This window comes from Pituophis catenifer, unplaced genomic scaffold, assembly GCF_029215685.1.
Source record: "Pituophis catenifer annectens isolate HBS135680 unplaced genomic scaffold, rPitCat1.0.hap2 SCAF_7, whole genome shotgun sequence".
Lineage (NCBI taxonomy): Eukaryota > Metazoa > Chordata > Lepidosauria > Squamata > Colubridae > Pituophis > Pituophis catenifer.
Window position 1 is genome coordinate 5,051,090 of NW_027256887.1, and position 15,519 is coordinate 5,066,608.

At 44.1% G+C, this 15,519-nt stretch overlaps 1 protein-coding gene across 1 annotated transcript in view; it reads right to left on the reverse strand.

The window, feature by feature from the left end:
• Positions 1–15,519, reverse strand: part of PRKAR2B (protein kinase cAMP-dependent type II regulatory subunit beta) — a 65,811-nt gene that overhangs the window by 24,348 nt on the left and 25,944 nt on the right. The window contains exon 2 of the mRNA XM_070947151.1: positions 14,631–14,666. Coding sequence (XP_070803252.1) covers positions 14,631–14,666 — 36 coding nt within the window. The remainder of the gene's footprint in view (positions 1–14,630; positions 14,667–15,519) is intronic.

A 15,519-nucleotide genomic window follows, 5' to 3' on the forward strand; every position in this document is an offset into this window, starting at 1 on the left:
GAGGGGTGTTAGGGGTGTTTTACCCCCACAGTATTTCTTTCAAGGGAGTAAGTCAACTGTGTACCAAGTTTGGTTGAAATTGCTCAAGGCGTTCCAGAGTTATGCTGGAACATACACACACAGCGATAGATAGATAGATAGATAGATAGATAGATAGATAGATAGATAGATAGATAGATATGGATGGATGGATGGATGGATGGATGGATGGATGGATGGATGGATGGATGACGGATGGACGGACTGACTGAAATAGTTCAACAGATAATAGCAACGAACGGAATCTACTGAAGGATGTTCAATGGTTACCTTGATGGAAAATAATTCTCTTTTCTGTTGTCAGCCACTTCATTTCAGAAAATATAAACATTTGAATACAATTCAAGGACATATCTTCAGACGTATAAACGGAACTCATGTTTACAAATGGTCTCTAATCCTGAGGACCAGGAAGGTGGAGAATGGGCCTCTTAAGGCCATTATCTTCTTGTATAAAGTGGAATTCAGAAACAACAACATCAGTCAAAAGGTAACACAATAGGCCTATTCTGCAGGAACAAATGGAAATCAGATTACTTCAGAGCGAAGATGGAAATAAATGGCTGGTAAGGTCAGACAAAAGGTAATCTTATTCATACACTAAATCATCTTTCCTTTGTGGAAAAGAAAAATTAAGGTAATTTCAATGGCCAATAAATAATGCATGAAATCAGTTATATAAGCAGAAGAGCCATCAGGCTAGGAAATACAAAGGAAACAATTTCTACGTATTTCTAGTTCTGAGTACAACGTTAAGTACAAGTGTAGGCAAATAGTAAATTCTTCAGACAGAACTTTAAACAGGAGAGTTTAACATAAGCACTGAAATGCAGGTAATCTATCTATTATATCTTTCTATTCGACTTCTGGAGGCAAGTTGTTCCACTGATTAATTGTCCTCGCTGTCTGGAAATTTCTCCTTAATTTTGGGTTGCTTCTCTCCTTGATTAGTTTCCATCCATTGCTTCTTGTCCTGCCTCCATGTGCTTTGGAGAATAGGTTGACCCCTTCTTCTTTGTGGCAACCCCCGAGATATTGGAAGACTGCTATCATGTCACCCCTTGTCCTTCTTTTCATTAAACTAGACATACCCAATTCCTGCAACCGTTCTTTGTATGTTTTAGCCTCCAATCATCCCCTAATCATCTTTGTTGCTCTTCTCTGCACTCTTTCTAGAGTCTCAACATCTTTTTTATATCGTGGCGACCAAAACCGGATGCAACATTCCAAGTGTCGTCTTACCAAGGCATTATAAAGTGGTAAAAAGATCACTTTACAAAAGGAGTCAGCAACCTGTGGCTCTGGAGCCAAATGCGGCTCTTTGGGCCCTCTGCTGAGGCTCCCTGTCAGGTGATCCCACCACTGGCTGGCCCCGCCCCTTGCTTTCCCCTCCCAGTCACTCCTCACCTGGCCTGAGAAGGTAAGAGCGATGGCGGAGGATGGAGAAGTGGCCAGGGCAGAGACAGAGAGAGGGGGAGACAGAGAGACATAGAGAGATACAGAGAGAGGGGGAGAGAGGAAGGGAGGGGAGAGGAGAAATATGTCAAAAGGATTTTGTGGTTCCCGGTGTTTTTTAACAACTAGTTCTCTGCCCTAATGACCGGCTGGGTAGGCATAGCTAGGGGGGGGTGTCATGTGACTGGTGGAAGTGAGTGTCATCAAGTTGGCCACGCCCACCCAGGTTTTGTGGCTCCCGGTGTTTTCTTTTCTGTGGAAAACGGGTCCAAATGGCTCTTTGAGCATTTAAGGTTGCAGATCACTGCTTTACAAGATCTTGATTCTATCTCTCTGTTAATGCATTAACGCTCAAAAACAAACAAGATATGCTTGAATTCCTAGTAGAGCAAAGCAACCATAATTTTAGTAAAGTTAAGTACAGCAGACTAGAAGCATTTGAAATGTGGATTTACAGGCGGCTGTTACGTATATGTTGGGTTGAGAAAATCAGAAATGAGGAGGTGATAAGCCACCTGGAAAAGCCAAGGGAAATCATCAAAACCATAAAAAAAGCAAGTTAGAATATTTTGGGCACGTGATGCGACACTCAGAAAAATATGGCATACTTCACTTAATCCTCCAAAGCAAGGGTCTGCCAAACTTAAATATTCAAAAGAGCCATTTGGACCAGTTTCCCACAGAAAAGAAAACACCGGGAGCCACAAAATATAAATATACAAAAGTATGAAGGCTATTGCTTAACGCATTGTAAGCCGCCCTGAGTCTCCGGAGAAGGGCAGCATATAAATTAAAGCGCAAAAAAAAAAGGGGGGGGCGTGGCCAACTCGATGACACTCACTTCCATCAGTCACATGACCCCCTAGCTATGCCTACCCAGCCGGTCATTAGGGCAGAGAACTAGTTGTTAAAAAACACCGGGAACCACAAAATCCTTTTTGACATATCTCTCTCTCCTCTCCCTTCCTCTCTCCCCCCACTCTCTCCTCCTCTCTATGTCTCTCTCTCTCCCCCTCTCTCTGTCTCTGCCCTGGCCGCTTCTTCATCCCCCGCCGTTACCCTTACCTTCTCAGGCGAGGAGTGACTGGGAGGGGAGGGCGAGGGGCAGGGCCAGCCAGTGGTGGAATCACCAGACAGGGAGCCCCAGCAGAGGGCCCAAAGAGCCGCATGCAGCTCCGGAGCTGCAGGTTGCTGACCCCTGCTCCAAAGGAAAGATTAAAGACAAAACGAGGTCCAGGCAGAAGAATATAATGGCTTCAAAATCTAAGTTTGGGCAAAACTCAACAGCTCTTTTTCATTCAGCTGTCGATTAAAATAGGATCGCCAGCGTCCAATGACAGATATGGCACAAGGAGGAGCAGAAGAAGTATAGTAGAAATATGTAGGAATGATTTGCCCTGATTTAAGAATATAATTTGTTCAAAAGGATTAGAAACAAAAGAATGAAGTTGCACTCAATGCTAAAAATTTCCACCCTGTCTCAGAAATCTGGGTTGAAAGTAAGTGTATCATAAATGTTAATAAAGACAAATGGGAAGCCTTTTATTGGAGAACAGAGATCAAATAAACAAATATAAGATAGCTGGATATCTTATTAAGTATTTTAAAACTATAATAGATTACAGACTGTAATTGATTACAAATGATTGCAAATTGTAGTTGCAAATTGAGCTGGCAGCTGTCATAAAATGCAAATCAACTTTAGGCTGCATAAACCGAAGCATGGTTGACCAAATTATGGAAAAGGAATAATAATTCTGGCTATCATACTTTAAGAATCATGCTCACTTGAACAGGTTTCTCAAAAGAACAACAATCAGGATACTAAAAATAAGATTTCTTTACAGACCCAGAAAGATAGCAAAGTTGAGGAGAGACAACCGAATGGGAATATAATAGCCCTCGCTAAAAACCCTAAAAAGATGTTACACAGAGAAGGTCAAGATTTGTTCTCTTTCGTTCCAGTAATGGATTAGGAAGACGGATACTGTCTGAACATTAAAAAAAAGACTTTTTAGTGGTAAAAGATGCTTGAGGGTGGAACCAATTACTCAGAAAAATGGGTTCCTTTCATTGGATGTGCTTCAGCAAAGATCAGTCAGCCATCTTTTGGGGCTCTTGAATTTGGACTCCTGATGGAAGCAGGAAAGGGGTGTCTCTGAGTAATGTTTTCAGTAACTACCGTGTTTCCCCAAAAATAAGTTGTTGTGGTCCACCAGCAGCCTGCGGAGCTGACAGCGGAGTCGGACAGCGATGAGGCTGAGGAAGAACAGGGGCCAGTCCTGGAGTCTGGGGAAGGCCCGGATGAGGGCTCTGCGTCGGAGGCAGAGATGGGGTCAGGGCCATCAGGGAGTGATGTGCGGACTCCGGAGCCTCCAGAGGCTGACAGCAGAGAGGCAGAGGAACAGGAGGAGCCTGTTCCTAGTGCACGCATGAGAAGAGCTGCCAGAAGGCAAGAGCAGCTACAGCAAAAAGGACGACTCAGGAGTAAGGCCCAGAGATGATTGGCCCCTCCCATAAGGCTTAAAAGACCAGCAACAGCTCTTGGGCTCTTTGTCGGAAAACAACCATTGATAGACTTGTTCTTGTCTTGCTGCACTTATCTCTGGTCGGCGTCTTCTGCTTCTGAACTTTTGCCAAGAGAAGCCTTTGGCAGTTTGCCTAATTATACCAAGGTTGGTGATAAGACTGAAGGATTTGTGTTATGAAGAGTTTGTTTTGATTTAGTTTGGACTACGCGGAGAATGAGTTCATTCTCAGCTGTTCTAATAAAGTCTGTTTGTTTTGGAACTGTTTGTGTCTAATACTACGTACTTGGGCCTGGGTCACAACACCTGTCTTATATTTTTTTAAACCCCAAAATAAAAGTGTGGCCTTATTTTTGGGGAGGTCTTATTATTTTGGGGCATGTGGAGCAAGATGGGGTTCCTCTTGCCATCTTACCTGATTTCCAGCTCTGCGTTTAAATATTTTCAGGGAGGGCTTATTTTTTGGGGGGCAGGCTTATTTTAGCGCATGTGCTCAAAAGCCCGATTGGGTTTATTATTAGGGGATGTCTTATTTTCAGGGAAACAGGGTAGGAGTTGCTTTGATTCGGGCTTCTAGTTCTTTGAAACAACAAACAACATTCTCCATAAGGAACGCGGTGTTGGATGAGAACAGGATCAAACCGGCTGAAGTCCAGCTTGTTTTCCCCTTCGTTTTCTCCCTGTCCATGTATCTCTTCCAGGATGTGTCTATAAATGAAACTTTACAACTTCCAGGTGTTGTAAACTCAGAGCCAGGGTTTGAAAAATAACAGATTTCTAGTGGATTTCTTGTGTCTTCTGTCTGCACATGTCAACCCTCAGGTGTCAAGAAACACAATTTTTCATATTAGCCTCTTTTTGTTTACGCCAATAAAGGACTGAAGCCAGAGAAAAAGAAAGGAAATTGAACCATTTGCAAGGGAAACATGATTTTTATTTGTAATAAATCTCAAATACACCACCGGTGGGTGTCAATAGTCCAAAATATACCGTTTCCCTGAAAATAAGCCCCCCCGAAAATAAGCCCTCCCTGAAAATATTTAAATGCATGCACAGCCGTTCCCTGCCATTTCCTCTGGTTTCCTCCACGCGCCCCAAAACAATAAGACCTCCCCGAAAATAAGGCCAAGTGCTTATTTCTAGGTTCAAAAAAATATAAGACAGGGTCTTATTTTCGGGGAAACACGGTATAACAAGGCCATACCACAAATGTGGCCAAACTTATTGGTACAGGTAGTCCTTGATTTACGACAGTTCATTTAGTGACCATTCAAAGTTACAACAGCACTGAAAAATGTGACTTACGGACGTTTCTTTACAGTTACAACCTTTGCAGCATCCCCATGATCGCGGGATCAAAATTCAGATGTTTGGCAACTGGTCTCATATTTATGACCGTCGCTGTGTCCCAAGGTCAGGTGATCCCTTTTGCGACCTTCTGACGAGCGAAGTCAATGGGGAAGCCAGATTCACTTAACAGCTGAGTTACTAACTTATCAGCCGCAGGGATTCACTTAACAACTGTGGCAAGGAAGGTCGTAACATGGGACAAAATTCACTTAACAAATGTCTCACTTAACAACAGAAACTTTGGGCTCAATTGCGGTCATACGTGGTTAAATCGTAAATTGTTTTTCCTAAAATTCCCCTTTTGGGGAAGATGTCATTTGAATAGATAAAGCAAAATTAGAACTTTTTGGTTATGTCACAGCCACTCTAGGGTCACAGAAGAAGAAAAAAATGAAGCTTTTTGGAAAAGAACTTCAACTCTACAGTTAAAGATGCAAAAAACCCCACAATATTATGGAGTTGCTTTGTGGCCTCCGGCACCAAGTGCCTTCTATCTGTGCAAGGCACAATGAAATTAGAAGAATATCAAGGCAGCTTCAATCCCAGACTTATGGGTACTCCTGTTGTGGCCTTTCGGCCGCCAGCCCTTCCAGCAGCCGAATCGGATGAGGAGGAGAGGTGGGAATCAGGATCAGCATCAGGGCAACCTGGGAGCTCCGAGGGGGAAGAGGGAATGGACCTGGCAGAGAGAGAGAGAGGCAAAGCCTGGGCCGTCTTGTCAGCCCTCAGATGGAGCGTCAACAGCCCCCACGTCTGGAGGTGGTTGATGAAGAAGAGGAGGAACCGCTGGGCCCAGTGCCTGACGCGCGGATGCAAAGAAGGCAGAGGAGAGGAGAGCAGTGGAAATCTATGGGCCGGTCCTTGGGACGGAAGAGCCACCGCTGCTAGTGAAGCCCCACTCTAGCTCTGGGGATAAAAGGCAGGGGGCGGAGATGAGTAGATGTGGCAGACAATTATTCATCTTCATGCCGGACAGATTTGTTAGGCTGCGGTGAGAGAGAAACTTTTTGCCGGGGCTGCTGGCGCTCCTAATAAAGGAATCTTTTGAGTTCACGTCAGAGGGTTTGTTGTGTTTGGAGAGCTGGGTCAGAACAGCTCCATTGATGCAGGTTTTGAAGAAGAGATTAGTCCGGAATGGTAGCGTCTCCTGCTTGAGCAGGGGGTTGGACTAAAAGACTTCCAAGGTCCCTTCCAATTCTGTTATTCTGTATTCTGGAGCCAAACATAGTGCCCAGACTTAGGAACCCTTTCTGGGAATGATTGAGGTTTATCTGTGCCCTCAGGGACACCTTGAATCAGAACGCAAACGTTGGTGGAACCTTCTTGGAACTTCTGAAAAGGCTTCGTTGTAGACAGGAGATAAGTGGTGTTGTATCTTTCCCCTTCTGTTATTTATTATTATTTATTTATTTATTTATTCAATTTATATACCGCCCTTCTCCCCAGGGGGACTCAGGGTGGTGGACAGCCAAACTTAAAACACATATAGTACTAAAGTTAAGAAAAAACTAAAATGAAATTAAATCATCGGCATTTCCAATTTAAAATCCCAGATCTGCAAAATCGAAAAGTTCCCAATTTAAAACCCAGAATCAATAAAATCGAAAATTTAAAAACCCCATTTAAACTAGGCCAGCTTGTTGGAATAAATAAGTCTTCAGGGCGTTTCGGAAAGCGTGGAGGTCCGGGATCAGTCGTAATCCAGGAGGTAGCTCATTCCACAGGTTGGGTGCCCCCACAGGGAAGGCTCTCCCCCTGGGGGCCGCCAGCCGACATTGCTTGGCCGACGGCACCCTGAGGAGGCCCTCTCTGTGTGAGCGTACTGGCCGGTGGGAGGTTATCGGTAGCAGCAGGCGGTCTCGCAGGTATCCCGGCCCTATGCCATGGAGCGCTTTAAAGGTGAAAACCAACACCTTGAAGCGCACCCGGAAGACCACTGGGAGCCAGTGCAGCGCAGGAGAGGTGTTACGTGGGAGCGCCCTGTGGCTCCCATAATCACCCGCGCGGCTGCATTCTGGACCAGTTGGAGCCTCCGGGTGCAACTTGAGAGAGAGCTGTTCAATTCTAACATAGATGGACTCTTTGATCCCTCCGTAGTCCTCTCGGTCCAGAATGTGGACTTTGCTGTCTTCAAAAGAGTGACTTCTGTCTTTCAAATACAGATGGATTGTTGGCATTTTGTCCCGATGGTACCTTTGGGACAACCACGACCTGGATGAGTGAGAAACTCCATAAATATCTCTTAACCCTAGGCACACCCAACGTGAGTTCTCACAACAAATGTTTAATGAAGCCGCAGAAAGCAGCCGGCCAGTGTTAAGACCTTTCAGCAGAAAGGAACTAAAAGAAAAACACAGCTGAAACACAGCCGGATGCTCTCATTCCTTCTCTCTGGGAATGTTCCTGGTTCAAAATCCTGGTTTGTTAAAAAATATCCAGAATTTGGACAGAAGTAATGACCAGTAAAAGAAGTAAAGATGAGGATGTGAGAAGTAAAGATGTGGCTCAGTGGCTAAGACGCTGAGCTTGTCAATCGAAAGGTCGGCAGTTCAGCGGTTCGAATCCCAAGTGCCGCGTAACGGGGTGAGCTCCCATGACTATGTCCCAGCTCTGCCAACCTAGCAGTTCGAAAGCACATAAAAAATGCAAGTAGAAAAATAGGGACCAACTTTGGTGGGAAGGGAACAGGGTTCCGTGCGCCTTTGGCGTTTAGTCATGCCGACCACATGACCAGGGGCGAAAATCACTTACCTTCCCTACCGGTTCGCAAATGTGAGTGCCCGCGCCCCCTCCACACATGCACAGAAGGCGCGCATGCGCAAAGGATCAAAAACGGGACATCTGGGTGGATGTCGCTGCCGCTGGCGCTTCCCGATCGCGTGATCCGGATAGATCCGGCTGAATTTCACCACTGCACATGACCACGGAGACATCTTGGGACACAGTTGGCTCTTCGGCTTTGAAACAGAGTTGAGCACCGCCTTGTAGAGTCATATGTACGACGGGAACATTTAATGACCAGTCAGAAGGACTGGGACAACTTGGGAGAAGCTTTCCCAGCCAGGTCAGATCCCGCAGATATAAAATATTCACCTTTTTTTGTGTATGTTGTGCAAGCACATTGCACCCTTTCTCTAGAGATAAAATTCTATTTCTGTACAGAATATATTTCACCTAATTTGAAAAAAAAAGTCCTACTTAAAATTGCTCTAATGTGTGTTCTCCCTTCTGCTGAATATTGTTCTTTTTTTTCTTTTTTTTTACTCAGTGCATTAAACTCTTGAGATATTAAACACCGTTTCAGTTAATTCAAATAATTCTACCATTATGTTCTTTTCAGATTTTTCTGCTCGGCTCACAATCCACGTAATTTTATGGTACATATGGACAGCTGCTAAAATGAACATTTGCTGCCTTTTACTAAATAAGCACACTAACAATGGATGTTCAGGAAAAGTCTATGGTAGGGGTATCCACCCTCAGCAACTTTGAGATTGGTGGACTTCAACTTCCGCCAACCGATTTATTGCTAAACAGTGTATGCACAGAAATCTTCTTAAACTAACAGTCGGCACCTGCCTGGAATTAGATAAGGGTCTATAGAATCCAAGGAAGGTTGGACTTAGGTTTGCTTGTGGCTACGTAGAGATTCTAGGCTGATTCCTCTTTTGACTCCACCCGCAAGTTCTGCCACTCCTTCTCCTACACAGATAATGTTGTTGGCCTGCCACAGGAGATATCTCCAGGGCTGGGCTCCTGGGAGTTCCCAGGGGTTCCGGAGAACCTCTAGCTAAGATTCTGTGCAGTTCGGAGAACCCCCAAATGCCACTCCTGGCTGGCCCCACCCACCCCACCCTGCCCCTCCCAGGAGTCCCCATGTGGCCCGTTTTGGATGCAGGTAAGTGCAGGGCACACGTGGAGGCTCGGGGAGGGCAAAAAACGGGCCTACTGGAAGTTCGGGAAGGCCGGAAACGGGCCCATTTCTGGCCTCCAGAGGGCCTCTGGAGCCTGGGGAGGCCATTTTTGCCCTCCCAGAGGCTCACGGAAAGCCTCCGGAGCCCAAAAAGGGCAAAAATGCCCCCCCACACCATGGTACAGGAAGCTGACTAGGCCACGCCCACCATGGCCACGCCCACCCAGCAACCGGGCAGAGAACCCCTTGCTAAAATTTTTGAAGCCCACCCCTGGATACCTCCCATCACAATGCCATGCCTGCCATCTTGAAAAATTATTGACACAAACCCTGCCACTTCAGCGGGCTAGCACCATTTAAGCTTGCCCTGAACCAGGACTTTTAAAAAAACCTATTTCAAAAATGGAACATATTGAGAAAAAAACACAATTCGGCATTCCCCATAATCAGGATGAAATCATTCAGACTATAGTGAAGAAGAAAAAAAGCACCTCGCACCTCAATCTTTTAACCATATTCAGCAAAAGGTGACATATTTTGTGAAGACCGGCTGCAGCTGAATCCTTCGTTCAACCTTGTTTAATCTACAGTAGTGGCCAAAATTGTGGAAACCTTTTGGGAAGAATATATTTTTGAGGTTTGATGGCTAATAACACCACTTGTTTTTTGAAGTTTCAAGAGAATCCTATTCCACTGCTGGAATGGCCTGGGAATAGCTCAGATCTTAACCCAATTGAAAATCTATGGAGCCGACGAAAGAAACTGGTTAGTCAGAAGCGACCCAGCAATAAAACCCAGTTAATAGAAGCCATCATTCAATCTTGGTTTCCCATTGTAACAGCTGCAGAACTAAAAGACTTGGTTCACTCCATGGGAAGACGTTGTAAGGCTGTAATTCATGCTAAAGGTTACCCAACTAAGTATTAACCAGGGGTGAAATCCAGCAGGTTCTGATAGGTTCTGGAGAACTGGTAGCGGAAATTTTGAGTAGTTCGGAGAACCGGCAAATACCACCTCTGGCTGGCCCCAGAGTGGGGTGGGAATGGAGATTTTGCAATATCCTTCCCCCAGGAGAGGAGAGAATGGAGATTTTGCAGTATCCTTCCCCTGGAGTGGGGTGGGAATGGAGATTTTGCAACATCCTTCCCCTGCCATGCCCACCAAGCCACGCCCAAAGAACCGATAGGGAAAAAATTTGGATTTCACCCCTGGTATTAACTGACATGGTGATCATTTTTGTGTATCTCATTTTTTTCTACCTGTTTCACTTTCCTTCTTTACGCTGTAACTGCTATTCTAACAGCAAATCCTTCATAAAAGTTATTGCATTACATTCTTGTAAGGCCGTAATTCATGCTAAAGGTTACCCAACTAAGTATTGACTAACATGGGGATAATTTTTGTATATCTCATTTTTTCTATGGGGATCATTTTTGTACATCTCATTTTTTCTACGTGTTTCACTTTCCTTCTTTATACCGTAACTGTTATTCTAATAGCAAATCCCTCATAAAAGTTATTGCATTACATTCTTGATTAAATTATCTTTCCATTGATATATAATTTTATGGTACTATTACTACTGCCCCAAAAAAGTAGTGTTATTAGCTAGTTTTAGAAAATACACTTTTCCCAAAAGGTTTCCACAATTTCGGCCACTACTGTATGCCAGTGTTTCCTCAACCTTGGCTGAGGAATTCTGGGAGTTGTAGTCCACCCATCTTCAAGCTGCCTCGGTTGACAAAAACACTGGTCTATGTGAAGGACTCAGCTACCCATTGAAAAAATAATAATAATTCTTTGTTAAGAGAGGGGGGGGATACACGAGACCAGGGCATGGCACAGTTTGAAACTCTTCTCTCCTGACCAGCTCCCACTGCCTTCTTCCTCACATTAAGAGCCTTGGTAGTACAGTGGTCTAAAGCACCCTGTTATTAACACCAGCTGCCTGCAATTACTGCAGGTTTGAATCTCACCAGGCTCAAGGTTGACTCAGCCTTCCATCCTTTCTAAGGTAGGTAAATTGAGGACCCAGTTTGTGGGGGCAATAAGCTGACTTTGTATAAATATACAAAAGTATGAAGGCTATTGCTTAACGCATTGTAAGCCGCCCTGAGTCTCCGGAGAAGGGCAGCATATGAATCAAATTAAAAAAAAAAAAAATACCACCCTGAATTTAATAAGCATGGGGTAGGAGGAGGAGGATGGCAAGGGTACTGCCAAAAAGGACGCACCCTGGATGAAAGATAAGGATGTGACCAGGATGGATTCGCGTGGAACTGTGCCATCACAGCAGCTGTGCACAATTATGGCTTGTGTAGAATATATTTAAAAAAAAAAAAAAGAAAACACCTCTGTTAATAGTCACAGCATGTTGGGTGGATTATCTGCTAAATAATTAATCCCTCATATTATTGTCAGCAGGTGCTTCTGCAATTAACCTCTGGCTATTTAATTGGTTAATTTCCGCTAAGATGAAGCACAGGCCATCCTTAAAACACCAACCCAATAGAGAAAAAGAAACATTCCGGCCAGCTGAACCAACCCGATCGTAAGAATAATATCTGTTGAGTAAGAAATTTTGAAGGCAGAGATGGGTTTCGGTTCTAGATTCAGGAATCTTTGGTCCATTCAGGTGGTGCCTGTGGAGCGCAGGTGTTTCTCGACTTGTGACCGTTCATTTAGGAACCGTTCAAAGTGGCAACGACACCCAAAAAAGCGGCTTATGGCCATTTCTCACACTTATGACCACTACATTCCCTGTAGTGAATTTTGATCATGGGGTTCATCTGCTGCCATCATCCTGACGTTATTTAAACGTCATTTATTACATTATTTTAATGGCTCGTCGTCTTATAGTTTGTCTGTTGATCAACCGCTCAGTTACACTGGCCTGCTCTGGAAAGACTAGAAGCCACGATGAACGGGATGAAATGACACACATAAATAAACTATGAACCTCCTTTCAAGAGAATCCCTCATGCAGCTGCCTTGTTTGGCGGGGGATTTTCAGCGACAAGCCTCACAGCAAATGACAAGGCGAGGTTTGGCGGGATTTGAATACAAAACATTTAATATTTATTGGGTGGCAAGGTTTCTTCACTGAAGAAAAATCTGGCCTATGGGCAGTGGTGGGATTCAGCCGGTTCGAGCCGGTTCGGGAGAACCGGTAGTTAAATTGCTGGCTGGCCCCGCCCGTTCCCACCCTGCCCCTTCCCAGAGTCCCCACGCACGCCTTTCTGGCTCCCAGGTAATTGCAGGGAGGCCTCCTAGGCCCAAAACTGGGCACTGAGGGGCGGCACATCTGCCCGCGGCCCATTTTTGCTCCCAGGGAGTGCAGGAGGCCGAATGATGCCTGTCACACCCCCTGTCCACGCCCACCAAGCATGCCCACAGAACTTTTAGTAAAAATTTTTGAATCCCACCATTGCCTATGGGTTAGAAAGCTTTACACCCAGTGGTGAAATTCATTTTTTTTACTATCGGTTCTGTGGGAGTGGCTTGGTGGGCGTGGTGTGGCTTAGTGGGCGTGGCAGGAGAAGGATACTGCAAAATCCCCATTCCCTCCCTACTCCTGGGGGAAGGATATTGCAAAATCTCCATTCCCACCCCACTCTGGGGCCAGCCAGAGGTGATATTTTCTGGTTCTCCGAACTACTCAAAATTTCCGCTACCGGTTCTCCAGAACCTGTCAGAACCTGCTGGATTTCACCCGTTTGCACCCCTAGAGCAGTGTTTCTCTAAAGCTGGCAATTTTAAGATATGTGGATTTCGCCACCACTCCCAGAATTCCCCAGCCAGACGTGTTATGTGGGGAATTCTGGGAGTTGAAGTCCACACATCTTAAAAGTCGCCAAGCTGGAAAAACATTGCGGTAGAGGTTGATTGCCATACAACAATTGAGAGCCAGTTAGGACGTGGGGGGTAGAGACATCCAAGTTCTAAGTCAGCTTCAACCATTCTTGGGTGTGGAGAGTAAGGAAGATGGCATTGCAAAGAGATTTGAAGACACTTTAGCCTGTTATCTTATGGTCATGTTCTTCTTTATATTCCTTTTTGTCAGACACGAGTCCGCATGTGAAGATCCAATTAAACTGATTTATTGCTACTCATGTCCCAGGCACAGGAATCTTCTCAACTAACAGTCATTACCTGCTAAGAGCTAGGGTAAGGGCAGGGGTGAAATCCAGCAGGTTCTGACAGGTTCTGGAGAACCGGTAGCGGAAATTTTGAGTAGTTCGGAGAACCGGCAAATGCCACCTCTGGCTGGGCCCAGAGTGGGATGGGAATGGAGATTTTGCAGTATCCTTCCCCTGCCATGCCCACCAAGCCACGCCACACCCACCACGCCCACCAAGCCACGCCCACAGAACCGATAGTAAAAAAAATTGGATTTCACCACTGGGTAAAGGGTCAAGGGAATTCAAAGGAGGTTGGACTTAGTTCACTGGTGACTACATAAGGATTCTAGGCTGATCTCTCTTTTAACTCCGCCCCCAGTTTCTGCCACTCCTTTTCCTACACTTTTGAAGTAATGATACACAACATATTGACAGAACTCTTGGGAATTTTTTTTTTTAAAAAGACATGTATATTGTATTAAATAATATACCTACTACTTGGAACTTAATAGGTTCTGGACAAAGATGAGTTTTTCATGCTTTCAGAACCACAAAAACAATGTACACAGAACACACAAACATATATATCTGAGACAGGGCTGTTAAACTTGCGACCCGCCGGTCGGATGCGTCACGCGCTGGCCACGCCCACACCGGGTTTAGCGAAGGGGGGGAAGTCATGATACATCACGTGATAACACCGTGATGACGTGAGTTTGACACTCCTGCTGTAAGAAGATCTTGATGGAAATATGTCCCAAGAACCCCACTTAGATTAAGAAAGCATCTTTTTTTTTTTTTTTAAATTAGATTTATATACCGCCCTACTCCCGAAGGACTCAGGGCGGTGAACAGGCACAAAATAAAATACATAAATACAAAAGTTAAAAGATATAATTAAAACCATATTAAATAATTTAGCCCAAGACAATTAAAAAATCCCAATAATTTAAAACAAATTAAAATTTCGATGTAAAAGAATTTTAGAATCTTTTAGAATCTTCATTATATGTTTATCAAATGCAATTGATATTATTTCAATGTAGCTATTTTTCTGGGGGGGGGGGTTTCTTCCTTTTTGAAAAAGTGCAACAGATTATAAAAACATTATAAAAATAAGGCGATATTAGGGGTTTTATACACGATAAGAACATTACATCAAATGACAAATAACAATATTTCAATAATCAACTGATGGGTGAATATTTAAATTTGGGAACTCACCTGATGCTCGCCTCGTGAACCGGTTAATCACTGGAGCTGAACAAAAGAAAACAAAGATTGTGTCAGTCAAGTAAAATATACGCAAACGGTTTTCTAAACTATGTGAATGCAGTTTTTAACCCATGGCAATTTTTTAATTTAATTTTATGTAGCTCAATGATCACAATCGATCTACATAAATGCCTGCTAAAATTTGAAATTCTGCAATTGGGATGCAATTGTTAAAACTGTTTTCTTGAGGGGGAAAAAAAAATAACTTTATGAAATTCGAAGGGAATGAAAAACAACTAATAGTTAAGGAGGGGTTGGGCGAAACAGAAACTCAAATGTGGAATTCCAGTTTGATGTTCACTTCTCTTTTATCTCTCCAAGCAACAGCTCCTAGTTTTCAAAACTCTCTTCCTTCACTGTATTTGAAAATGTCATTTCCCCTCACTTTTATCTGCATAAGTTTTAATTGAAATGTAGAACAATCAGCTGTTGATTTCCAACACAACGTGATGGTCTCAAAAACCTATCAGAAAATCGGAAAGCCACACATACAGGTAATCTTCGGTTTAAGACTGCAATTCAGCCCAAAATTGACATTGCTAAGTGAGAAATTTGTTACGTGAGCTTTGCCCCATTTTACGACCTTTCTTGCCACCGTTGTTAAGTGAATCGCTGCCTTTGTTAAATTAGTAACCCGGTTGTTAAGTGAATCTGGATTCGCCATGGACTTTGCTGGTCAGGACGCAAAAGGGGATCACGTTACTCTGGGATACTGCAACAGTCATAAGTACATGCCAGTTTCCAAGCGTCTGAATTTTGACCACGTGACTGTGGGGATGCTGCAACGGTCGGAAGTGTGAACAACTTTTTTCAGTGCTGTTGTAACTTCAAACGGTCG